Source organism: Elephas maximus, chromosome X (assembly GCF_024166365.1).
Source record: "Elephas maximus indicus isolate mEleMax1 chromosome X, mEleMax1 primary haplotype, whole genome shotgun sequence".
Taxonomy (NCBI): Eukaryota; Metazoa; Chordata; class Mammalia; order Proboscidea; family Elephantidae; genus Elephas; species Elephas maximus.
The window spans coordinates 108,672,660-108,698,379 of record NC_064846.1 but is presented as its reverse complement, the minus strand read 5'-3'; the positions used below and the strand labels follow the sequence as shown (position 1 = coordinate 108,698,379).

The 25,720-nt window shown below is 44.9% G+C and overlaps 1 protein-coding gene across 1 annotated transcript in view; it reads right to left on the bottom strand.

Moving 5' to 3' along the window:
- Nucleotides 1-25,442, bottom strand: part of MSN (moesin) — a 72,680-nt gene extending 47,238 nt beyond the window's left edge. The window contains exon 1 of the mRNA XM_049872983.1: nucleotides 25,223-25,442. Within this exon, the coding sequence (XP_049728940.1) occupies nucleotides 25,223-25,234 (12 nt within the window). The 5' untranslated portion in view covers nucleotides 25,235-25,442. The remainder of the gene's footprint in view (nucleotides 1-25,222) is intronic.
- Nucleotides 25,443-25,720: the final 278 nt, after the last annotated feature.

The window sequence follows — 25,720 nt, the reverse complement described above, 5'->3', positions numbered from 1 at the left end:
CCCTTTCAAGGTCCCTGTCCATCTTCCCAGAATCTATTAGAAAAGAATAAATTAGAGACCTTCCTGCAACCTCAGTATTAGGACCAGCTCATCAGATTTGGGGGAGAGGTGTGCCACAGAGACACAAAGCCCTGAAGATAAAGTCAGACAAGATGGTCTAATGTACAAGACACAGGAGAGAAGCTGACTGTTCCATACAGCCCCACTGAGGCACAATCTTAGCTTAATGAACACTCCCCACAGTGTTCATCAAACCACACACCTCAGGGGAACCATCCTCCAAGCCTCCAAGGAGCCTAGTACAACACACTTTTAATCCATATGGAAAATCTGTCTACCTACAGATAGAGCTGGAAGGATAACCAGACTAAGACCCCCCTGAACTCACACCCCATCACACAAAACAAAACAAAACCACACATCCACACACCCACACTCACACACACACACAAAGAGGAAGTGAAAGCTACCAGCACAGCAAGGCCCTGGGATGGGCCCCAGCCAAAGTTGGCTGGCTTCTGCAAAGGGGCAGGGATCCACTGATTTCACAAACTGTTTTGCCCTCTTGGGTAAGGGTTCCTCTAAGTATTTTCTCTTCAGCACATTCTCCATTTTTCCCAACCCATAGTCATCCTGTCTACCCTGGGTCCCATATGCCTCTTTGCCCTTTCCCCCACTCTCTCATCCTGGGACTTCCAAGGCTTCCCAGAGCTGAGGTTCCTCTTCACAAAGCAACAGACATACCCACACAGACTCTCAGACTGTTTCCCCCAACAGGCTTCAGCTGAAGGCACAATGGGGCTCACCACAAACTAGGCCAGTCATCGGCATCACTGTTCCAAGTATCAGTTTCTGTATATTTAAAAAAAAATTCAGTCCAGAGGGCACACTTACATATTAGAGACAAAACCTAACTTCTTGTTGTGAGGTGCCGTTGAGTCAATCTTAACTAACAGCGACCCCATATGACAGAGTAGAACTGCCCTGTAGGGTTTTCTAGGCTGTAATCTTTTATGGGAGAAGATCTCCAGGTCTTCCTCCTGCAAAGTCACTGGGCTGGTTTGAACCACTAATTTTTTGGTTAGGAGCTGAGCGCTTAACTGTTGTGCCACCAGGGCTCCTTAAAGCCTAACTAACTCATTGCTGACAAGTCAATTTTGATTCATAGCGACCCTGTAAGATAGAGTAGAACTGACGATAGGGTTTCCAAGGAGCAGCAGAGGGATACAAACTGCTGACCTTTTGGTTAGTTGAGCTCTTGAACACTGTGCCAGCAGGGCTCCAAAACCTAAATAGGGCCCTAAAATTCTTTCACCTCAAATACATACTTAAAGAGGGAAAATACAATGAAAGGCATTCAGGGGAAAAGGACATTAATCAAGCACTTTCAGTATGTCAAGCACCCTGCTAGGTATACTTTCCACTCATAAGCTCTTTTAATTCTTGTAAATCACGATGAAGTAGGTATTATTATTATCCCCACTTCAAAGATGGGGAAACTGAGGTTCAAAAGTTAAATGCCTTACCCAAGGTCATCCCTTCCAAAATCAAACTGTTGCTGTCAAGTCAATTCCAACTCATAGTGACCCTATAGGACAGAGTAGTACTGCCCAATAGGGTTTCCTAGGCTGTAATCCTATGGGAGCAGATTGCCACCTCTTTCTCCCATGGAACAGCTGCTGGGTTCGAACCACCATTCTTTCGGTTAGCAGCAAGGGCTTAACCACTGCACCACCAGGGCTCCTTAACCAAGGTCATACAACTATAAATAATGGTTGAAATGGCTGTTATCATATGGCTACCACTCACCTTTCCTTCAAGCCACCTTGAACAATGCTGACCAAACTCCTGCCTCCTCAAAAGTCGTGGTATCACCTGAGGCAATTCTACTTGGAATGCTCACCATTAATTGTCACCTTAAGAACATTTAAGCCAACCTCACTCACTGACTACCCACAAATCTGCTTCAGCCCTTAATTAAGGGTCAGAAGCATCTTTGTATATCAAGTCTACTACACTGCCAGGGGTGGGACTGCAGGGCTTTGGGGGTTTTAGGCAAAAGCAGTGGTGGAGCAGCTCTGGTAAGTGCTGCTTACTCCCTCTGGCCTGGATGTCACCTCTGGTCAGGAAGCTTAGTGGTTGAATCTCCCAGGGGCCTAGTAGCCTGGAGCTGGGTGGGAAAGTACAATCCTAGGTGTTCTGGGCAAAGGGCAAGCACAGCAGAAGGGACGAGCACAGGTATTCCAGAGCAGATATGGGGCAACTCCTCTTGGAACTCTGACCTTTCCAGGAGAGTGACTCAGCCTTGACATCATACTCCTTCCATTCCAGTATTCCCAAAGACTTGGTGTGAATGGGCGTGGCTTCTGCGTAGGCATGCACCCATATAAACAAACTGCTAAGATAGTGCAAAACCCAGAATCCTGGGTGTAAAGGCTACAAATGGAGCTAGGAATGCCTCCATGACTGGGTAAGTTTTTCACTAGAGCTACATTCAATTATCACCCCCACAACTCCAAATGGTCTCAGTGTCTTGCTCCAAAAGTACCCAGAATTTCCTCTGTTCAGACATGGTCCCACAAGAACACAAAGGACACATCTTCACAAAAGGCCAGGCTTGATTTTAGGATGTTCAGCAAAGCCAAGAATGGAGTGTGGGGGAAAGAACAGAGGAAGTTGGCCCCAACTCCGCAATTCCCTGTTGAGTACAGCTTTGGCCTTTTGTGTTTGTTTTCAAATCTCCCTAATTACTATCAATGGCAGCTGTGTAATTAGGATGGGGGCCATCTGAGATGAAAAGCAACATCTTGCATAGGAAGAGTGAGGAGGGAAGCATCTCTTATCAGGTCATCTCCACTCCAAGAAGGATATAATTTTAAATCTACCTCCAGGTGACAATGGCCCCAAGTGTACAACAATGGTTTGGATTATCGGTAACCAACGTGGCTAAAAGCCATTAATCACAATTCAAAGGTCTACCATGTGCCTGGCTCAGGAAAAAGGTGGTTATAAAGGCGTCATATGTATATAAGAAATTGGTATACAAGAAATTGGTAGTCTGAAGCATAGACTACCAGGGGTCGGCAAACTGTTTCTATAAATATTTTAAGTTTTCTGTGCAACTTATTGGAAATCCTGGTGGCATAGTGGTTAAGAGCTACAGCTGCTAACCAAAAGGATGCAGTTCAAATCCACCAGGTGCTCCTTGGAAACTCTATGGGGCAGTTCTACTCTGTCCTATAGGGTCGCTATGAGTCAGAGTCAACTCGATGGCAATGGGTTTGGTTGGTTTGGGGGCCATTTATGGTCTCTGTTGCATGTTCTTCTTTGTTTTTAACAATGCTTTTAAAAATGGAAAACTTATTCTTACAATACATACGAAAATAGGTTACACAGGCTCGTTTGCCAATTCCTGAGCTAGACCAAATATTCACAGGCTGGTGACTCCACTAACTCTCTGCAAAGCCTCAAACCTGGACTAACAACTCTCCTTATATTCTACTTTCATAGAAAATGGATAGAAAGGATCTTATCTGAAAGTTAGCCAAAGATAACTGGCCCACGTAGTAGACAATTATACACAGTAGCCTACTCCCTGCCCAAAGGAAATGATGAGAAGAAACAATCATTCCAGAGTGCCCACCTTCTAACCTCCCACTCTATGCCCTGACTCCTCACACCTACCCCTCCTGTGGAACAAAAGAGAAAAACATGTATGTATGAAAGCCCATATACCCTAAAAGTCAACTACTGCTAGATATAAGAGGTTTCATAGATGGCTGGCCCTCAGATGTCACCCTTTCCTCCCCCCAGTCACCTTCCAGATTATTCCCCCAGTAGACAGAGGGCTTCTAGGGAATTTAATCTGACTCAAGAGAAGAAAGAAAAAGAAATGCCCTCAAACCAATTCAGCAGCTACTGCATACCTTCTAAGTGTTGGGCATTGTACTGGGCACTGGGAGTACAGAGATTATGACAATCCCTCCTTCAAGGGGCTCCACATCTAGTAGGAAAAAAAAAACAATTCTTGAATCCTACAAAATGCAGGATGGTGCTGTATCCACTTTAAAGCTCCCAGTTACCTTAAAGGTCTTTTCAAAGAAAAAGTTCCCTTGGAGGCTGAGGGGAGAAAAGAAACCAAAGTGCCTTCCTGGTACTGCCTGGTTTTCCACATTAAGCACCTTCTTATACCCCTGAACTTGGAACTAAGTCCCCCTCCCTACTATAACCAGTAACCAGTTGCCATCAAGTAGACTCCAACTCATGGCAACCCCATATATATCAGAATAGAACTGTGTTCCACAGGGTTTTCAATGACTGTTTTTTTAGACATAGACTGCCAGGCCTTTCTTCCAAGGCACCTCTCGGTAGACTCAAATGTCCAACCTTTCAGTTGGCAGCCAAGTGCATTAACTATTTGCACCACCCAGGGATTCCTTCCTATCATAAAAAAAAAGAAGGAGCTTATTCTCTAAGTGGGATGACACATATAAAACAATGGGAAAAATTAAAAAAAAAAACACACTGTGTCAGGACATGTGGGAGAGCTTGGTATACTCTCTTGGTGTACTAGGAAAGGCTGCTCTATGGCTAGACCCAGTCCTTAATTAGATGCGAAGTCTATCCTGCTGAAGCAGGAAGCAGAGAACAAACTGTCCTCAATTCCCAAGTACCCTGTCTTAGACCCAGAGCAAGGTCCCAGCCCAGCACTTTCATATGGAGCTGAGAAGTGAAGTCATTGGGTCCTCGGGTTCTTACTCAGCAACTCCTTATAATGTTCCCACTAACTGAATGTCTTGGTGCCCAAAGCATTACTCACCTCCCATCCTGTCCTATTCTTTTTCCCCCCGCTGCCACTGGTCTTCACATACCCACACAGTGAACTCACTCTCTAAAGAGAGCTGCTTACCTCCCTTGGGTCCAGTGAGTTACTCTGAACCCTGTCCCTTCCTCCAGCACTTCTGCAGGAGGGGGTGGGGACTCAGAGTCCCATCTCATCCAGGCCCTCTGGCCAAGTTTTACCTGCAGCTACTACAGAGGAGTAGAAAGAGCCCTGGAAAAAAAGCTTAGCTCAGTTCAGCTGTAGCTATGCTGGATGAGCATGGGCATAGGCCTCTCCTCTCAGGCTCAGTTTCCTCATATGGGACATGAAGAGAGTTCAATCAGAGATGTAGTTAAAAAATACTGATGACAAAAACCTTAACTCAGACCAATTAATCAGAGTCTACATGTGCTTCCACAAACTGGCTAAGATCAACTACAAGAACAAGCTGGGCTTCTCCAGGCAGGGAGTCTAGCTGGGCCCATACAAAACTCAATTCTCTACAATAAGAAAGTCAGCTGTAACAATTAACCCCTAGCTTCATTCTGGCCCCTAGGGCCACTAGGGTTATGACTTCAAATTTTCCTCTTTTCCCAACCTGCTTCGAGTCCATGAGAAAAAATTAAAATGTACCAGCATTAGTAAATCAACCCCATGTGTTTTGACATCAAGTAAGCATTACAAATTTTCCTTCCTCTAAAGAACCAGACCTACCCACCATTATGAACTGGGTTTTTCCATTTGCCACACCTGGTCTCTATGGTTTACATTTAAGGACCTCGCATTCTACACAGAGGGGATAGCGAGCAAGAGGAAGCCATTCTTCCTGCCTCCACATCCTCTGGCTGCTCTAGTGACACATTCCCATCTGACAGCGTCACATTTCTCAGGGCTTAACAACTGCTTGTGACCAGGGACTGGTCAGGGACTATACTAAACAATCTACCCCATGATGTCAGCACACTGCCTGTTTCTGGTTGGTTCACTAAGAACTACTGTTCTGGAGCAACTCCTCCCTCTCACACAGATCAGGATTGGACAGACTCCTGATACCATCACCTGCTCTCCCCATCACCCATATCCAGTTACGCTCCTGAACATTCCTAAGGCCCTTCTATAAATGTCTCCTCTCTGAAAACCGGACATAGCTGACAACTCCTCTCTCAGAGCTGATAAAATTGTTCATTTGACCCAGTTCCTCACAGAATGAGACCATTTCTGAGATGTGTGTCACCAACCCCCTACCCAAAGTGGGGCAGATCAGCCTCCACTGTGGGGGAGTGTAACATTTCTGAATAAATTACAGAATCTCAGAGAAAGAATGACCCTCAGAGATTAGCCCAACTAACTCCTTGTGGAACAGACAGGAGGCTAAGGTATAGAAATGGCCAAAGGCTTGGCTAAGATTGTCCTGGGAAGCTAGTAGCAGAGCCCAAAATAAACCCCAGCTCTTTAACTCCAGAAGAGTGCTCTTTTCTTAATTCCCCAATTCCTCTTCCTCTCACCAACAAGTTGGATCAATGCTCATGCTCCTGCCAAGCTACATTAGCTAGGTCTCAATAAAAAAAATTCTCACTTGCTAACAAGCAACTCCTATGTGGCCAAGAGCATGGCAAAGCCAAGTAAGTTATTGGCAAACCAGGTGAAAAGCCCAACCAGCCTTGAAGGCAATGGTCTGACACTAACAAGAAGGGTAACATAGGAAGCCAGCTGCAAAACAAGAGTCAGGCTAGGCCCAGAGCAGGTAGAATATAAACATGACAGGTGACCAATCCCATGCCACCTCCAACTGCTAGAATTCTCTCTAAACTTCATTTTTGACTCCTGACCTTTTAGAGAGAGAGATTGAAGAGAGGTTGGTTAACTACTGGAATGGGGAGGAAGCACCAAATGCTTAAACCTGAAACTTCCCTTTGAACCTCGGAACTCTATCCTAACCATGACTAGAGCTTAAGTCCAGGCCTTTATGAAACAACACTTATCTCCCCTTTCCACACCCCACCCTGTGCATATATCCTAGAACCAGTCTTCTGTCCCTCACTCAAGCCCTGACTCATCTGCCAAACAATTTTTGCAGTCACTTAACCTACATGACCTCAGTTTCCCCATATGAAAAAGTGATGACAATAATTCCTAACCTGCCAACTGGAGGGAGTTAATGAATATCAAATTATAAAATAAAACCAAATCCATTGCCATCGAGTTGATTCCAACTCAGTGACCCTGTAGGACAGGGTAGAGCTGCCCCATAGGGTTTCCAAGGCTGAAATCTTTAGGAAAGCAAACTGCCACATCTTTCTCCCACAGAGAAGCTGGTGGGTTCAAACTGCTGAACTTTCGGTTAGCAGCCACCAGGGCTCCTTAAATCATATAATACTAGTGGTAAAAGGGCTTTGATAGCTACAGTGAATATTACAAATGTAGAGGAATTATCAGTATTTGTGTTGGAAACTTTTTTTGTGTGTGTGCTCAGACGTGGGGTCAGAAAAGTCAAGGATAGTGGGAAATAATTCCAAGGCAATGTTAGCCGACCTATAAAGGGATTCCTTCAATTCACATCTGACTGGGCTGTTTTAAATAGGGAACTACTTGGAAGCAGAAAGGTATGCCCTAAACTTATAACTCCCTCCCAGCTTCCTAACCCTAGAATTTATTCTTTTTGGATGGCTCAACAGACAAAAGGTTCCAGAGGAACTTGCCCAAAGAGGCCCCTAAAACTTTCAATATTTTCTTCAGTCTTGGCCCTTCCTGCCAAAGGCTGAACCTCAGTGGAGTACGGTAAAGGAAGACCTGCTCGAACCCTCCCTAAATTAATAGTTCGTGAGGGCACTCTCACACATAGTCTTCTCTACCTCCAAGATTTGAAGGGTTGCCTCCTTCCCAATCTCAGTTTCATAAATTTGCCACCTCTACCTGAGTTCACAGACTGGAGGGATAGTCAGTAAAGGCACAAATGACCTGGAAAGTAGAAGCCTTCCTTGCTCCACAGGGCAAAGTTTACCATTTCCCTTGTGGTTAAGGTCAGTTATCCACATCAATAGAAGAGTAAAGCCTTATGGATTACCCGGCAATAGCAATCTAACCACTTCACTTCTGAAAAAAAATTTTGGGCATATTTACCTGGGCTCACATGGCTTAGGACAGCCAACAGGTAGCTGGGAGAAGAAAGTTTTATTATGGATACTTGAAAGCCAATTATATGGCATGCCTCATTAGTCCCAAATGATCTGTAAATGAGCTGTTCCACAGAAGTGAATTTTTCTTGATAACTGAGGCTTATCTTTGTAAGGCTCATAATCATTCTCAATGGCGAGCTGAAACAGTTCTTTCATTCACTGACACATTCTACTGCCTTTATCAACAGAGGCTATTAAAAAGTGATTTAACAGAGACTTGTACATCAACGTTCATTACACACTATTCATAATAGCCAAAAGGTGAAAACAACTTAAATGCACATCAACAGATGAATGGATAAACAAAATGTGGTACATACATAAAAAGAAATACTACTCAGCCAGTAAGAGAAACGAAGTCTTGATATATGCTACAATATGGATGAAGATTGAAGACATTATGCAGAGTGAAATAAGTCAATCACAAAAAGACAAGTATTGTATGACCTCACTTATACAAAAAAGACAAGAAAAGGCAAATGTATAGAAACCAAAGGTTATTAACGGTAACCAGGGGCAGGAGGGAGGGGGAAAGGGGGGTTATTGCTTATGGAGTACTGAGTTTCCATTTACGGCGATGGAAAAATTGCATTGATTAAGGGTAGGGTTGCACAGCAGATTATTGAAAGTGTTGTCAAGAAGTTGTACACCTATAAAAAGTTGAATTGGCAAAAGTTCTATGATAGACATATTCATAACAATGACAAAAAAAAGTGTAGCTGCTGAGGCTGCTTATGTACAACCAAATACCTCACTGGTTCCTTGGTTTGGAGGTTTAGAGTCATGACTTCATAAGACATCTCAGTTAATTGGCCTAATAACATGTTAGTGCTTCTGTTCTACCTCCTAGTTCTTTGCATACTGCCTGGGGTCTTAAAAGCTTGCAGGCAGCCATCCAAGGCAAAGCAATTGGACTCTGTTTGACTGAAGCAACAGAGGAAGAAAGTGAGTCAGGAATAGGAGGAGAAAACGGAATGTGTGGCTACTTGCCTCCATGAACAACTGCCTCCTTTGCCAGGAGACCAGAAGAATTGAATAGTGCCTGGTTACCATTACTGAACATTTTGACCAAAGACTCTATAGAAGAATCCTGATCAAAAGGGAAAATATAGAACAAAATTTCAAAGTCTCATGGGCTCTAGAATTTCTGGAGCTTCGGGGCTGGATGAACTCCTGAAGCTTTTGCGCTGAGAAAATCTTTAAACCTTAAACCAAAAATATCTCCTGAAGTCTTCTTAAAATCAAACAATAGTTTAGCTTAACTAGTAAAAAACATCTGCCTTAAGCATTATGTTCTTTTAAGAACTATCTATATAGGGTCAAAGTGACAACAGCAACTCAAAAGATTAGATAGGAACCTTAGGGGCAGTGAGTTTATGTTAAAGGCTGAGGAGCACCTCAGAAAAGGAGGGTGAGAATGATTGCACAACTCAAAGAACATAGTCAAAGTCACTGAATTGTACATGTAGTAACTATTGAATTGGTGTATATTCTGCTGTGCATATTCTCAACAACAAAATTAATAAAATAAAAGAAAAAAATTAAACTTCTCTGAGCACCTGCATCCTGTATGCTTCATTTTTTACAGTTAACGTTTGAGAGCTTTCCAATGTTACCTTATCTAAGTTTCCCAACTCTGAGACTAGCATTATCACCCCCATTTTACCAGTGAAGAATGAGAGGCTCAGGGAGATTAAGGGACTTCCCCAAGGTCACATAGCCAGAAAATGTTGAAATGCAGGTCATTACAACATTACAAGCTTGGCCTACAATAAATGCCTGGAGATACTGTGGACCTAAACCTTATCAAGTAGCCAAAAAAATTCTTAAAATGTCATTCCTGTTCCCTTTTTGGAGTCTGATCTCAGAGTGTTGCTCTCTCTGCCCCCGCAAGGATTTAGAAAGCTCCAGCCACTCAGAGTCTGCAGATAGTTTCCTGTTTATCCGAAGGGGAAAGCAATAACGCCTGCAGTGGCCCATAGACATGGCCCAGACAGGGTCAACCTCTTGTGGCAGAGGCCCCAGGATTAAAGGCTGGACAAGCAGGAGCCTCTGCTCCACCCACTGTAGAAGTCTGGGTACTAAGAAGACAAGAGAAGGGTGGGGCCTGTCACAAGTAAGCAAAGGAAAGCTGAGCCTGCATTTCTGGTCATTCAGCTTCTCCTCACCTGGCCTGGCTCCTTCAACATGATCGGCATCCTCAAACTAGCAAGCTCCTATGATCAGGAGTGAACACTGGGCTAGGATTTTTTTCAAAATATATTGTATATTTATTCATGTTTCACAACTGAGCACTCTACAAAATTCCACTTTCCTGCCACCTGGACAAGATCCCTAGTGTGTGTGTGTGGAGTTGGGGCGGGGGGGGAGGTTAGGTGGAGGAGGAGTTCCATTCCAGTGCACTGATAATTAACTGGTCCTCCCACTGCTCATCTTTGGGGAAGACTGGCAAAGGCATATGCCCATCACCAATGTGTGCACATATACACTCACACAGCTTCTTTCCTTAACCTCAGACAACTCTAGCAGCCAGAAGTTTTCTGGGGAACCGGGTTCTCAGTCAGATACTGTCTAGAATCTACCCCAAACTAGCAAAACACAGAACAGGGAAGGGGCCGTGTTACATGTTAAACACAGCAAACTGGCTTAACCTACTTCTGTCACTCCACTAAGATCATGAGGTGCAGATGAAATCACAGCAATCTCTAGATGTGGGGCCTGCCGAGCTTGGAAAGGGAAGCAGCCTTCACCATGCTTCACCACAACAGAAAAAAAAAATCAAATTCCACCTTCTCCAGAAAGCTTTCCCTCTCAGGCAGGCAAGCCCCTGCAATGTCCCTTTTATTTTCCACTCAAAGGGTATGGGCCCTTTATTTGTACAGATTTTGGTGTTCTACCTCTTTGATAATTTGCTTATATGAGCCCCTACAGATTTTAAAATCTGAATTGGTATGGAAAAATGGCCACCATATAATAAGTGAAAAAAATTGCAGAACAGTATGGATTATACAATCGCATTTGTGTTAAGTGTGTGTTTAACATTTATGTGCATACACACTTTTTTAAAAAAAAGTCTAAATCACATACCTGCTAATAGAGGTTCTCTTTGGAGAGCAGAAGACAGAAGACTTAATATTTCTCAGTGTTGCTTCATTTCTTACACAAAATATATATCAACTTCATAATGAAAAACACATTCATAATTGTAAACAAATAAAGTCTGTCTTTATTTAAGTTTTCCTCCCAAAAGGCAGGGATTGTATCTGTTAACATTCCTTGTACAGTATATAGCTCAGCATTTTAATGGCAAATAGAAAAAAAAATCCATCAAAGAAAAGGAAACCTTTGGAGGCTCTCAGTATTTTAAGACATCCAACCCTATCTAATAGACCTAAACCCATACCTCCCAAACACTAGCACATCTCTCTATTGCAAGTAGTGGGAAGAGTCCTCCTATTGCCCTGAAAATGAGCCTACTTTGACCAAAATATGCCCAAAATCTGCAGAGACACACAACTCTGGGCACTAAAGCAACCTGAGTGGTGGTGGCAAAAGCAACAACAATAAGAGTGAGTAGCTGCTGACTGTCCCAATATGATGATCCTCAGGACTTGCCTGCTGTCTTCCCTGCTCTGTGCCTGGCTCTGCCCATCCCTGAGCACAAGGCCAACTCAACTCCTACATCTCAGGACACAGGCCTCTCGTGATTAGGTTACACAATGCAACCCTGCCTGCTGGCCATGCCACAATGAGCAGTGCACATACAAAATTTTTTTTTAAAAGCTGGGTAATGCTTCAAATATGTACTCTAGGGCCAAACTCTGGGACTACAATAGAAATGCTTGCATGGCCGCCTGTTAGAATCCACTAAGAACTTTGCTTCAGACATTCCCTGTATTGTGTGAAGGTCTGGAAAAAGGGAGTGGAAATTGGCTGTGAAAAGGCAGGTTGCTCAAAGGTAAACATGCTCTCCAAGGTGTACAAGAGGGGCAACTCTTCCCCATTCCTTGGCACTACTCAGCTCCATTCTGCCAAGGCCCAACTGGGTCCACATTAGGCATTTCCAGGTGGGCTACTGGAGCTGTTGTTTGGCTCTCTGGTAGACCTAGCCAAAGGAGTCTGAGGAAGACAATTTCAACTTGACAACAGTAACTATTAATTTATCTATTCAACAAATATTTATTGAGTACCTACTCCATGCCAGGCATTGTGATAGGTACTAGGGATACAATTGGGAGTGGGAAATTATTCTTGTTCTCATGAAGCTGAAACTCTACTAGCCTAGGCTACTATAATGAAAAGAACATACTCCTAAGAGTGTTGGCTTCAAGGCCTGGTTCTACGCCGACTCACTACATAACCTTGAGCAAACCCCTTCCTGTTGTTGGGTCTTGCAGTTGGCATACAGATTATCCACAGGCCCAGGTAATTTTATTCCTTTATAAAACACAAGATCCTGGGGAAGACTGGGCGTTTGCAAATGTCCAGAACAGCAGCAAGAAGCCATGGGTAGTACGTAAAAAAAAACAAAAAGCATGCCAAATCAAGAACCTCCACCCAAATAGCTTGAATCTGGGGCTGGAGAGGGAGCTAGGACGGGGCCAGGTACCAAAGGTTCCTCATGAGTTATTTCTCCAAGACTTTCCCACCTGCTATTCTAATAGTGCTTGACAGGTGTCAGGCCAGAAGGCTTGAAAGGTGCTCAGTTTTACTGCAGCTTCGGTAAATATTTCCACCTCCATATGAAGGGATGTTAGGAAAACCTCTGCTCTAGCACCACTCATCTGATACTAAAGGGATGAGGAGAAGGCGACAGTTCCGTCCCCAGACACTCATGGCTACTTTTGAGTAGGGCGGTGCTGGGGTCAGTCAGAGCCATGTTGGTCAGGTTTGTGAGGAGATGGGTTGGGCAAATAAGGCAAAATCTCAGCATACCTCCTACAAATAGCACCAGGCTGTGAGGTGTCTGTGGTAATGCTTGCTCAGAGAAACCACGGCATCTGGCATTCTAGGCTCTGAGGTTTGATAGGAAACACACATTGGATAGACCTTTAAGAGGCCAACTGGAGCAATAGTTCTGAGGTATCCCGTGCCCACCTTCCCTCACCTGTGCCCTGTACCTCACAGAGCACTTTCAGATGCATTAGTGCACTGAATCCTCACCATGAACCTATGCAGCAGGGTGCTATTAGTCTTTCCATTTTACAGATGGGGAAATGAGGTCTGGAATGGTTTAAGAAGTTTACACTGGTGAGTCAAGGCCAGCTAGGCTCTCTCTGTATTGGTTTACTTACACCCAGGACTCTCCCTTTTTTTTTTAAGATGCTAATGCCCATTGCCCTTCTCTGGGTGATAAAAATGGTTAATACACTCAGCTGTTAATGAAAAGTTGGAGGTTCAAGTCCACCCAGAGGCACCTCAGAAGAAAGGCCTGGCAATCTAAGTCTAAAAAATTATCCATTGAAAAACCTACAGAGCACAGTTCTACCCTGACACACATGGGGTCACCGCGAGTTAGAATTGACACAATGGCAAATGAGTTTTGTTTTCTTTTCCAAGATGTATTTTCTCTATTACTAATGCCTAGTATGTCCTCTGAAACCCTGATGGCATAGTGGTTAAGTGCCCCCCAAAAGGAAACAGGCAATTATGGCAGAGTCACTGGATGGAATTTTATAAAGCCATTAGAGTGGTCATTTTCTAGACTAAACAGCTTTTATTTAAGTTTTTTAGTTATATGTTAAGCGGGGGAAAGAAGTTGGGTTTTATTTTTACGGACACTACGATTGCACCATGGAAAAATAAGGTATACACACACACACACACACACACACACACACACATATAATAACTGCAATGTTAACATGGTGAGTTTATGTAAGATTTCTCCATTTTCTAAACCGTGTCATACAGCATGTTGGATTTTATAATAAGGTGAAATATAAAATAAAAACTTTTCCATTTGGCTTCACTTTCCTTTTCCCCTTCTCCCTTCTCTGCCTGCTTGCCTACCTTCCCTCATCAACAGACATTTTGATATACCACCTCTAACTGGCATCTTTAAAACTCATGGAAGACCACTAGGAAGAAGGAGTGGCTGCCCATAAGGTAGCTGCTCCCAGCAGACAAGCTCCAATGTGGTCAAGAGGCCATTCCAGCTCAACACTAGGGAAGAATCTTCCTCCCCACAGCATTGCCTGGTTCTGGTTAAACTGCCCTAGGAACTTGTTCCTAAAGGAAGGAAGACAGATGCCAAGAATACTTCTATCTTGTCTTCCCTTCCAGGGGGCTCAAGACAGGTGAGGATTCTTTTCATGGCCAACTCCTAGGCGGTCAAGATACGCCTGGGGCCTGAGGTCCACAAGCAAACATTGTACAAAACGTCAGCAAGAAGAAAGAGGCAGAGAAAGAAGAAGGGTGAAAACAGATCCAGCCAAACGTACACCATCCCCATCAGCCAGAAGGCCCTCACAGGAAATTTAGAAATCCCTCTCCCCTGACATACAGGCCAACTAGAAACTCCTCCCCTTCACTCCACTCAAGTCCACATCACCTAGCTCTCTCCACTCAAGGACAACATATACAGCAGTGACTCAGACACAGGAAGGGAAGAAGAGCTTCGCAATTTAAGACTCAGCCAAAAGCAATTTCATAGCCCTAAGGTGAGGGGTGTTGTGTGGGAAGGAGGTAGAGGAAGTCAAACCTTATTTGCATTCATTTTTGGTTTGTTTCCTGGTCTTCCCCTTCCCTGCTTGAGCAATGACCAATCTAAGGATCTTCTACTCTTCCTGGAGTCACCCATGACCAAAAATAGACAGCAACTGTAGTCTGCAAGCTGGACTCCAAGGCCCCACCCAAGGCACTCAGTCAACAGTTGTTTCTTCAAGCCAAGATCCCCAGAGCAAGTTCTGCAGTAGGCAGATCCAGTACCTCCAGAGCAGAGCTTACTGAAGTAGAGGGGGTTGCTTAAACATTGACAGTTGGGGAGCAAAAGGTACCCCAATGCCATTGTTAGGGTAAGAGGACAACTTCTCTAAACAGTCACTGCTCTCTACTCTGTTACACTCTTTCCAAGAATCCTTTACTATCCTCTTTAAACCAGTTGCCATCAAGTTGATTCCAGCTCATGGTGACCCTATGTGTGTCAGAATAGAACTGTGTGCCATAAAGTTTTCAATGGCTGATTTTTTGCAAGTAGATTTCCAGGTCTTTCTCCAAAGGTGTCTCTGGGTGGACTCAAACCTCCAACCTTTTGGTTAACAGCCGAGCACATTAAGTGTTTGCATCAACCAGGGATTCCTCCTTAACATCAGAAAAAGCCAATGTGCCCATTTTACAGATAAGAAAACTAGGACCCATAAAAGTGAGTTGCCAAGGTCACACAGACAAGAGGCCAAAAACCAGATATCCTAATTCAATCCACTATTCTTTATATTGTACCATTTTTACCCAAAAGCATCTTTAAAAAACCATCCAGACAGGTGTCCCCAGCTGTTGGGTATCAAGAGTTCAGATCTTCTAACCTAAGTCTAGGGAGCTCAGGACTGGGGAAGGAAGGCATAGGTACACTGGAATCAGCCCACTCAGGAAAGCTAAGTGAGAAGGCTGGGCATACAATAGGCACACACAAAGAGCTGGACTTATCAACTGGAAAGCTTTACCTACTCCAAAGGAATAGTTTCAGATGCTAAGAGCCCAGCCCCACCCCTACCCTCACACTCCAAGCCTTTTCAGGCCAAGCAAGACAATTCCCAGGCTGTCAGAGATCTAGGTAAGAGGCTATAAGGGGGCGACCAGGCAGTGGCAAGAGAGCAAAGAGAGATAAGAAAGCAGGGTGAAGAAATCACAGTCATTCCAGAGCTCTGCCATCTTCTTTTCTCTTCCCCTACTCCTTCTCCCATCAAAGGGCCTCACCTCCAACTCTAAACAAGCCCTAAACAAGAAGAAAAGTTTGTATAAACCTAAGGAAGGACTTCCCTGTACCAAAGGAGAGCAGGGCAGTCATTTGGGGGGAGGGGATAGTTGATGGGGGAGAAAATAGCCAAATAAGGCAGACTTGACTGGTAGGGAATCATCAGGAAAGGTTCCAGAAGCTGACGTCATAGGGAGGAAGTCTTTAGTCATCGGTTTCCTCCGGCAACTGGCTTAAGGACAGGAGGCAAACTCCAGCCATAGGAGAAAGGTAACCAAGCTAGATTTTTCCCCAGGCCCACCTCAGGCTCTGCTGGGGAAGCTCTTCAAGTACCCAAAGCAGAGAGGTACAGTGCAGCCCTAAAGCAAAATGGTAGAAGTACCTGCAAAGCACATGCTAGCTTACCATGGCTCAGTTACCAAGGCAAGTGGAGAACTTGGGGAAGGGGTCTTTCCTCTACTCCGTTTATGTATTTCTGACATTGTTGATATTTTCACATTAGAGAAAAGAAAATTCAAAGGCAAAGAGCTTAAGCAACTTTTGTTCTCAGGCTAGTCAATCACACAGAAACCCTGGTGGCTTAGTGGTTAAGAGTTTGGCTACTAACCAAAAGGTCAGCAGTTCAAATCCACCAGGTGCTCCTTGGAAACCCTATGGGGCAGTTCTACTCTGTCCTATAGTGTTGCTATGAGTCAGAATCGACTCGATGGCAATAAGTCTGGTTTGGTTTGGTTTTAGTCAATCACACATAGGGTTGCCTTGAGTCAGAATCAGCTCAAATGCAAGACGCTTGTTTTTTTTTTTGTTTGTTTAATCAGTCTGCTAGGAGTATCTGCAAGGATGTTTGGAGAGGAGTTTAACTCACTTAAAACCCTTGAAGTTAGCAAAATTTGTGCTACTTAACTAAAGACACCCAAACTGTTTGTTACCTTGACCTCTACCCTCTAACTCCATACTACAGATTAGTCAAGCCCAGTTACCCATTACAACAAGTGCCTCTTGCTGTACTTTGTCTACCTCTAGACTGAGATTTCTGAAAAAGTACCCAGGGGTAGGGGTGGGGGAAAGCACAGATTACACCAAGACAGTAAGATCAGGAAGCTCTTCAAGTACCAAAGGTACAGTGTAGCCCTGAAGCAAAACGGTGGAAGTACCTGAAAAGCATATGCTAGCTCCACCATGGCTCAGTAGCTAACAGAAGTGGAAAACTTGGGGAAGGGGTTTTGCCAAGAAGGGGTCTTCAACTCAAGAAAAACAAGATTTGATCCTACCCAGGTACCTAAGGGAGGCCAGGACTAAAGAGTAGAAAGGGAATGCTGACAAAGCCTGATAGGTATGCCTTGAGCCCCTTTTGTAGGCCCTGGCTCCTGTCATCTCCCAAATATACACCCAGGAAAGGATTTCTCAGGATTATATTTTGTTTTGTATAACAGAATGCCCACGTCTCAACTCTACTCTCATTAGGCCTTGGTCAACATCCTGGTCACACAAAGTACCTAATAGCAAATTCTCACAAGGTAGAAGGGTCACCAGGGATGGGAAGAAACTTCAACCTTCGAAGTCACCAATCACAGAGGCTGCCTGGCAAAACAGTACTGCTGCACAAGCACAGAACCATTAACTATGCCAGTGGCCTAGGAGCTATATCAACACTTACTTTATGCTACAAGCCCACTGAAAGGAACGTCAAATCTGGTGTCTGTCATTGGGCACAGCCAAAGGGCTATGCTTTGAAAGTCACCCAAGAGGCCCCTTCCCCAAGTTCAAAGTCCAGATGCTGAGCTGAACCCCAGCAAGAAAATTCCACACTCTTCAACCCATCACAACCACACATGAAGAAACCCTCCTCTCACACCTACCCTTTCCCACATAAAAAAACCCCAATGCCATAAAAAAAAAACTTTTTTTAAGACAAATTGATCTCATACCAAAGCCATTAGGAGAACTAAAAGCTATTTTTAGGCTGCTGTGCTAAAGAGAGTCATCATCAATCAAGCTCTGTTCCTTGGTTTAGTTCACATGGAAACATGAAGGAAGTAGCCTCTCACATACCTACTTGGAAAACAAAGATAGTAGCAGTTTTTAGTTAATTCACCCAATTCTGGGAAGCCCAAGGTAGTCAACTCCACAGATCCCTTCAGAAGTTTGTGCTAAATATGAAAGCACTATTGGCTCCAACTATCCCCAGAAAAAACAACTTGATCAGTGTTCACATGTACTTTTCTGTGGCTTCCTTGAAACGGTCAGCACCTCAAGCCTTCCCTCATTTTAGACAAGTTCACTTTCAAGAAAGCTACTTGGTTTATGCCTACATACCAACGACATCACTCTCTCACCTAAAATGTTCACTGTTCCAAGTGTACCCATCCTTCAAGGCTCTGTTCACATCCCATTAAACCCCTTTTCTCTCAAAACCTATATAAAATGGCATCTGAAACATATCTTTTTCTTAAACTGTTAAGTGAGGCAGTCCTAAATCTCCAAATAAATAGGAGGTCTTTGAAGGTAGCAATTATATCCTTCATTCATTTATTTATATACCTTACAGTAAATAGTAACCACTCAACAAATAGTGAGAATATAACTGCTTACCTTCCTTCTTACCCTCCCACCCAGCACAGGGTTGGGCATACAGTAGTTCAATAGATAATTACAACAACTAACTTATTATAAAAAAAATAGCACATATTAAATGCTAGGCACAGTTCTAATCACTTTACGTGCATTGCCTCATTTAATCCTCACAACAACCCTATGAGATTAAAAAAAAATCACTTTACGTGCATTGCCTCATTTAATCCTCACAACAACCCTATGAGATAGGTACTATTATTATCCCACTTTACAGCTGAGGAAAATGCAGCACAGAAATTAAGTAAATTGCCCAAGGCCACACAATTAGTTGGTCGCAGAGCTGGGATTTCAACATAGGCAGTCTGGTTCCACAGTCACCACTAGTCTATACTATCTTTCTATGAAGGCCTAACCACATCCCAAGAAAAGGTCCCTGGGTGGCACAAGCAGTTTGCGCTTAAAGAGTTGGCAGTACTAACTGAAAGGTTGGCAGTTCAAACCCACCCAGCAGCTCCACAGAAGAAAGGCCTGACGATCTGTTTCCATAAAAATTAACAGCCAAGAAAACCTTATGGAGCTCGCTTCTACTCTGTAAAACATGAGGTCGCCATGAATCAGAATTGACACCATGGCAATGAATTTTGTTTTCATTTTTTACCTGCTGCAGGCTTGGCCTACAAGCACCTAGAGGTGAGTGGTGAGGGCTGAAGCCAGGAGACACCAGTCTGTATTCAAATAGCTGCTTACAGCAGCAAATGTTATCACCAAATTGGAAAGACAAGTACCATAATGTTCTCCTAACTCAAAGAGCAGGTCAAGCTGGAGCACTGAACCAGAATACAAGGTCAGAGCTCAAAATTAAAAAGGACAACAAGAAAGCGGGGAATTTGGGTGGAGGGGCAGGAAGAGAAAACAGTCATTCTGAGGCCCCAGAAGAACTGAGTCATTGACTCACTGAAACCTGCTACACCAGAAGCTATTTAGGGGAACTCCATTGCAGCCATTTTGTTAACGTAATCAACACAGAGCCAATTCTCTGGAAATCTGCGTCACCTGGGTAAAGAGTCATTCTTCCAAGGCAGTCATGCCCAGTGGGAGAGCACTAACTTGGAAACTAGGAAAGCCTAGTTCTACTTTCAATGCTATTACCAACTTTATGCAAACCCAAACAAGATTCCTGACCCCTCTGGCTAGTATAAGGAGAAAAATTTACTCTCTTCCATAAAGCATATTAAGGCAGTGAGGCCTGCTCTCAAGCAGGAAAATGTGGCTAGTCACCTTTCCCCACCTCCCTTCAGCACACACATCTGCCTCCCACCACCCTTCACAGCCAAAGCAGAACACTCACCTTCCTGGGAAGTGCCACAAAGAGCCCCCACAGCATGATCAGAACCTGAACCATCTCCATATAAGGCAGCCTGTGAGGTCAGCTCTACACACTTGCTCTTCCCATGCCCATAATTACACCATGGTCAAGTCACCCCGGCATAGAGGGAGAAAACACAGAGTCCTCGTCAATGAGTGTCATTTAGAAGGCAGGCATTCAGTTCTTCCCCTACACTGAGGCCAGACAACTTGGATTTTAGTCCCAGCTCTATCATCAGTTCAGTCCTGAAGAAAGGACTTGCCTAAAGGCTCACTTCATTTGGAAAACTTTCCTGAGGACAAAAAAGATGATCTTCTTATCCCTTTCGTGAGTAATGGGACAGTTTTCTCATCTATATTTTCTGCCTCTCAGATTTCTTGGGAAGTTGCTTTCCCACTTTCAGTGTGTGCTGCCACCAGGCAGGGACGTGTATTAACTGTTTGAAACAGAAGAAACGTGTGTGTACTGCAAATTACTGTTTTTACAGGGTATTGTATTAGGAGGTGCATCCTGGAGGTGTGACTGTGCAAAACTTTTGCCTCTTTTGGCTGTTTTACAGTGAGATAAGCCTTGTAAGTATATTTCCAGGTTCCTGTGTGTTATCTGGAAATTGTATTTCTCATACCACCATCCTACCCCCGGAGACTAGAGGGACATATGTGTCCCACATAATCACACATAACCTACCCCCATAGTGCAGGGGAACATGTGTGTTTCCACATAATATTATTCAAAATCCACATTACCTACCAAAAATTCAGACACACTCGATGATTCAGCATGCATTCCATTCATGAAAAAACAAAAAATCAAAAGAAAATCACAAGTGGAAAATAATTCATACATGGAAGGGTTAGATGGAAAGAGAAGATATATTCTCAGTTCAGTTTACTTTCCATTTCCCAACATCCATCTTTCAAATTAATGGAGTCCTGAGCTAACCCTCCAAGTGATAGCTCCTGTATCACAAATTAGAACTTGGATTGAAGTTTTTCAGCTCTATCAAGCATGAAATGGAAGGAAGGATGAACAGCGAAACTAGTCAGTCATGACAAGACCACTCCCTTCACTTGACCAATAGACTGCCCAAAAGGAGACCACCTTTGTACTTTTTTTTTCTGTCTGTTTTTCTGAGGTGGAAGAGTAGGGTGGGGCAGTGGGGACAGAAGACTGTAGGTTGGAAGAGAAGCACATGATAAATTCAGTTCTGTCTTTGAAAGATCAGAAACAGACTGTTCTCAACCTGTAATGACACCAACTTTCAGCAACTGTGGTCATGATAGGCCAAACCCTGGTGGTGTTGGTAGCTAGGTCCTCTCCCCTCTGGGGACCCTGAGTCCAGAAATTCCAGTGAGCAGAGGGACTCTCAGGGAGATACAAAGGAACCTAGACAGAATATCACCAAGCAACACTATCAGAACAGAGTTCAAAATAATTATAGCCGTCATCTCATCTCATCCAGAAAGAATTAGATTTGGAGGAAGGGGGATAGACCAGATGACCTCTAATATTCTTTCCAGCTCCACCACTCAGTAAAGCAATCTCCCAAGAGGATGAGGCCAGGGAGAAGTAAGAATAACACTGTTAAAACAAGCTACTGTTACAGGCACCTAGAGAATAATGGAAAGTTAGCAGAACAGGGGTCAACCTCTGTCACGGACTCACCGAACAACCTTCTCCTCTCTAAGCCTAACAAGAGAGAGTATAGATTAGTTGGTGTCTTCGAGTGTCCCATAGGCCCTCCTGCTCCACCAGCTCCTGTCTGCTTAGAGATATGTTCAAGGAGAAGCCTAAAGAAAATCTCCAAGATGGTTCCTGCATTTTGTCTGTCATCTGTGCTTTCACAAAGGGTCAAGTAGGCTATGGATCCAAAGAAGTGGAGATGCAGGATCCAAAAAGTTTCTCTCACACACAACTTCCATTCCTGATCTCTCACCCCACCCCTGAAGGCTGCAGGCAGAACTGGTTCAAGGGTTAACAGTATGAGAGTCTACCTCCTATTCACCAAGTGCCACTTCAGTGCCATTCGAGTGGCTCAAGCAATGCTAGGAATGGCAGCACAATAAACAGTCCACACAGCCCCTGTTAAACTTTAGCTGAATGCAGACTCAGAAGCCTTCAAATACTTCAAGGAGCTGGGCTCTATGTTTGCTCACATGAACAGTCCTAGAAAATGACCACTTGAACACCTTTCCCCTGATTTGTTAAGCTAGGGCTGAAAACCCAGCAAACTGAAGAGGTTTTACTGAGATTGACTCTCTTATTAAGATCTGGATTCAAGTCCTAACTTTGACACTAACTTTCTATGTGGCTCTAGGTCAGTCCCTTACTATCTGTGGGTCTCAGTTTCTCCATTATAAAATGAGAGAGTTTTGGACTTGATAGTTGTAAAGAGCCCTTTCAACTCTGACATTTCATAAATCCTAAAGAGGGAAACCAAAAACTCAAGAACATCTCAAAATTTCAAAACAATCTCTTTTTAGGGAATCCAGGACAGCCCCAAAACCTTTGTGAGCTTAAAAAAATTACAGAGGGTAGGAAGGGGGTAAGACCTTTTCTAGAACTGTCTAATCATCACTATAAAGTACAGATGGCAATTAATAAGCTCCTCCATTCCAGCTACTAAAGCAGACTGAGGAAACTGGCATCCAGAAGCAGAGTCCACAAATGAGTGGGTCAGGGGAGAGGATGTTTTAACAGATTTAAGAAAGGCTGGGCAGATTAGAGGAGCCCTGGTAGCACAGTGGTTAAAGAGCTCAGCCATTAACCAAAAGGTCAGCAGTTGGAATCCACCAGCTGGGTTCCTTGGCAACCCTGTGGGGCAGTTAGTTCTACTCTGTCCTATATAGGGTCACTACAAGTCGCAATTGACTCGACGGCCACAGGTTTGTTTTGTTTGGTTTGGGCAGACTAGGAGAGACAATTGGCCGTAAAAGTGAAACCAACCCTGGATAGTCTGTAGACATCATTCATATGAATGAATGAGTTTGATTTTCCACTACCCTTCCCTATCTGTCATAATCCAGAAATAGCCTAAAACACACCACTGAAGAAGAGGTGGAGAATAGGGAATTTTTCCCCTTTCATTAAAGTTACTAGCTGGTATGCATTGGACTAGGGTGTGCCCCTGGACATTCCAGCATTGGGATGAGGAATGAGAAAAGTAACAGAAGACACCTTGTGACACTCCCAACTTTACCAGGAGACCACAGAAATTCTAACTTTGGTCACTTTGCCCAAATTACCAACTTCCTTTAATCTGAGGACCATAAAGGCCTGAAAACAGGGGACAATTTGCTTTGGGCATGAGAGAGGACTCAGACTTCAAGAACCCAATCAGTGGGTCAGCGTAGGGGGTTGATAAATAGTCTCTCAGGTTCCTTTCAGATTAAAATTTATGGTCTTAACAGGCATGTTTAGGAGTTGTTTCTCCTAAAAGTTGACCATTCTTTGAACCAAACAGCATGGAAAATTCTTGTGCTTCCAGTATCAAAATTCAGCCCTCTCCTTCAATATGATTCAAGTTTCAGTTAGTCTGCATAAAAAATACCTTTAGTATTCAGGCATCTTCAATACCCTGGGAGTGACCCCATACTCCAGTATCTCTTCATACCCATGAGAAGAATCACCATGTTGTATTCTTTGCCACTTTTGACTAAGATGGGATGGTTAAGGCAACTTTGAAGCAACTTCCAGGCCCATCAAGTTCTGTTTAAGGGTGGCATATCTCAGAATTAAGGACGAAAGACGTCACTAGGGAAGAGAAGTCATGGGGCTGACTATTCCCAGAGATCCACCCAACTGTTCAGTCAAAGCCACACCTTAAGAGGATTCAAGGAGTCAACCACAGAGAGGTAAGACTAAAGAGAGGCTCCTGGAAGAATCTTTATAATCCTCTGTGTTGGCAAAGACAGTGTTACACCAACCCCTCTAAAACCACTCTCTCTCACTTGTTGCAGGAAGGGTGTTGGGAAGACAGTGTGGGAAAGCCTCAAGTGGTAAAACCAACAGCAATTTAAAAGAGAGAGATGGTGAAAACCTATACGTGCTGAAAACTTGATGTTTCTGAAAGGCAGGGTTCTGGAAAGCCAAGAAAGACTTGGCAGTGAGACTGGAACACAGCGACGTGGCAACTGAAGCTCAGCATACACCCAGAGAACTAGGCCCCACACTCAACTTTTCTCATCTCAGGGGCCCTTAGCCCTTCTTAAGGCTACTAGCCACTATTTCCACTCTACAAGGCTTTGGCAGTCCTAGGGAGGGGGATCAGGAGCTCTCTGCATAACCTAACAAGCTGCTTGGACTAAGGGACTCAAACCAGGCCTGCCCGAGCAAGGGAAAGGCCCCAGCAGCCATTTGGCGTGACTTGCACAAAAGCAAGCAGGGCTCATTAGTCAGGCATACCCCTCCCCACCCCCTCCTCCTGGGCATCCGGGCCCCACTAGGCCTTACTCCCAGAAGGCTTCTGCTCTTCACCTAACAGCCTGTGGGGTGGAGACAGATCCCAGAGGCAACCACTACTCTAAAAAGGTGTGGTCCTACAAGAGAGAACTCACACCTCACAGAATGTCTAGAAGGCACTCACAGGATGGTCCTGAGGGGATAGGAGAGGAGAAGGGGGCATTAAGTAATAGGAAGACAAGGATTTGGCTGGTGGGGAGAAGGGAGAAACTAGTCTTCTCCCCCAGAAGGTGGGGCAGTTCTCTCCTCAGACTGGTTCCTAGTGAAGTGTTGGTGCTTTTGGGTAAAAGAGAGCAAAAACAAAAAGAAAATTTTTTCCTAGTGAAGTGTTGGTGCTTTTGGGTAAAAGAGAGCAACCGCTATGAATTCCTCCACAACTCTTTCCTCCTCTCCTGGTGGGAAACATCTGGAGCTGCCTAGGGAGGCTGTGGGAAAGGTGAGAGAGGGTGCAGGACCTGCCCTGAGCAGTTCCCTCCCTTTTCCCTCCTCTATTCCCATGGCTCCTCTAGGACAATAGCAGCCTTGCCCCAGAAAGGCGCCAATTCCTGAGCTGAGAGAAGTGTTCCCTTCCATACCAGAGTCCTCTCCTGTCTTCACAGCCCATCTTGGGCAAAGGGAGACCCCGGGCCCCCAACGAAGTCTTCCCCACTGCTGCATCACCAACGCAGAGACTTGGAACCTGAGAAAGAGGCCGGCCCCATCCTGCCCACACTTCTAGCCCAAGGGACCCTCTCACCCACAGGGCACACCAGACAAGGACCCCATTCCCGCCTCCTCCCCACCCTGGGCCTTGGCTTAGGTCCCAGCATTTCAGGTGGGCGGGTGACTAGCCAAGCTACTGGTCATCAGCAAGGGACCACGGGGGCCGGCTAGAGCCCCCGGGGCCGGAAGCACCCACCCCTGGCACTCACCGTCCTGGGCATGGTGGTGGATAAAGCGGCGGAGTTGGCGAAGTTTGGCTGGGAGCTGTCGGGCAGCGCTGGGCACGCAATACACACTGCTCAGGCTCGGGGGCCAAGCGCTCGGACTGGGTCCCTCTCTAGCGTCAGGGCGATTGCTCGGCTTCCTGCTAACGGGCCACGACTTCACAAACCCCACCCAGGAAAGAGCCGCCCCCGTCGCGCCGCCAGCTCCTTTATGTGGCCGGGCTTCCGCGCCGCTCCCCGCCCTTGCGCCCGCCTCCCCGCGAGCCGCTGGCCTCGCCCCACCCAACCCAGCCCTGCCCAGCAATGCCACACTGGCCACGTGGGAGGCCGGGCTAGGCCCGAGCAGCCCAAAGGGAGCTCTCATCCCCGCTCCTTCCCCACCCCCGCTTACAGCCCCTAGCCCTTTGCGTCAGGGCCAACTAGCCCCACCCCCACGCAGGGCAGGACCCTGGGCTGTGCCCTGGCAGATGCTTCTGCTGTTCC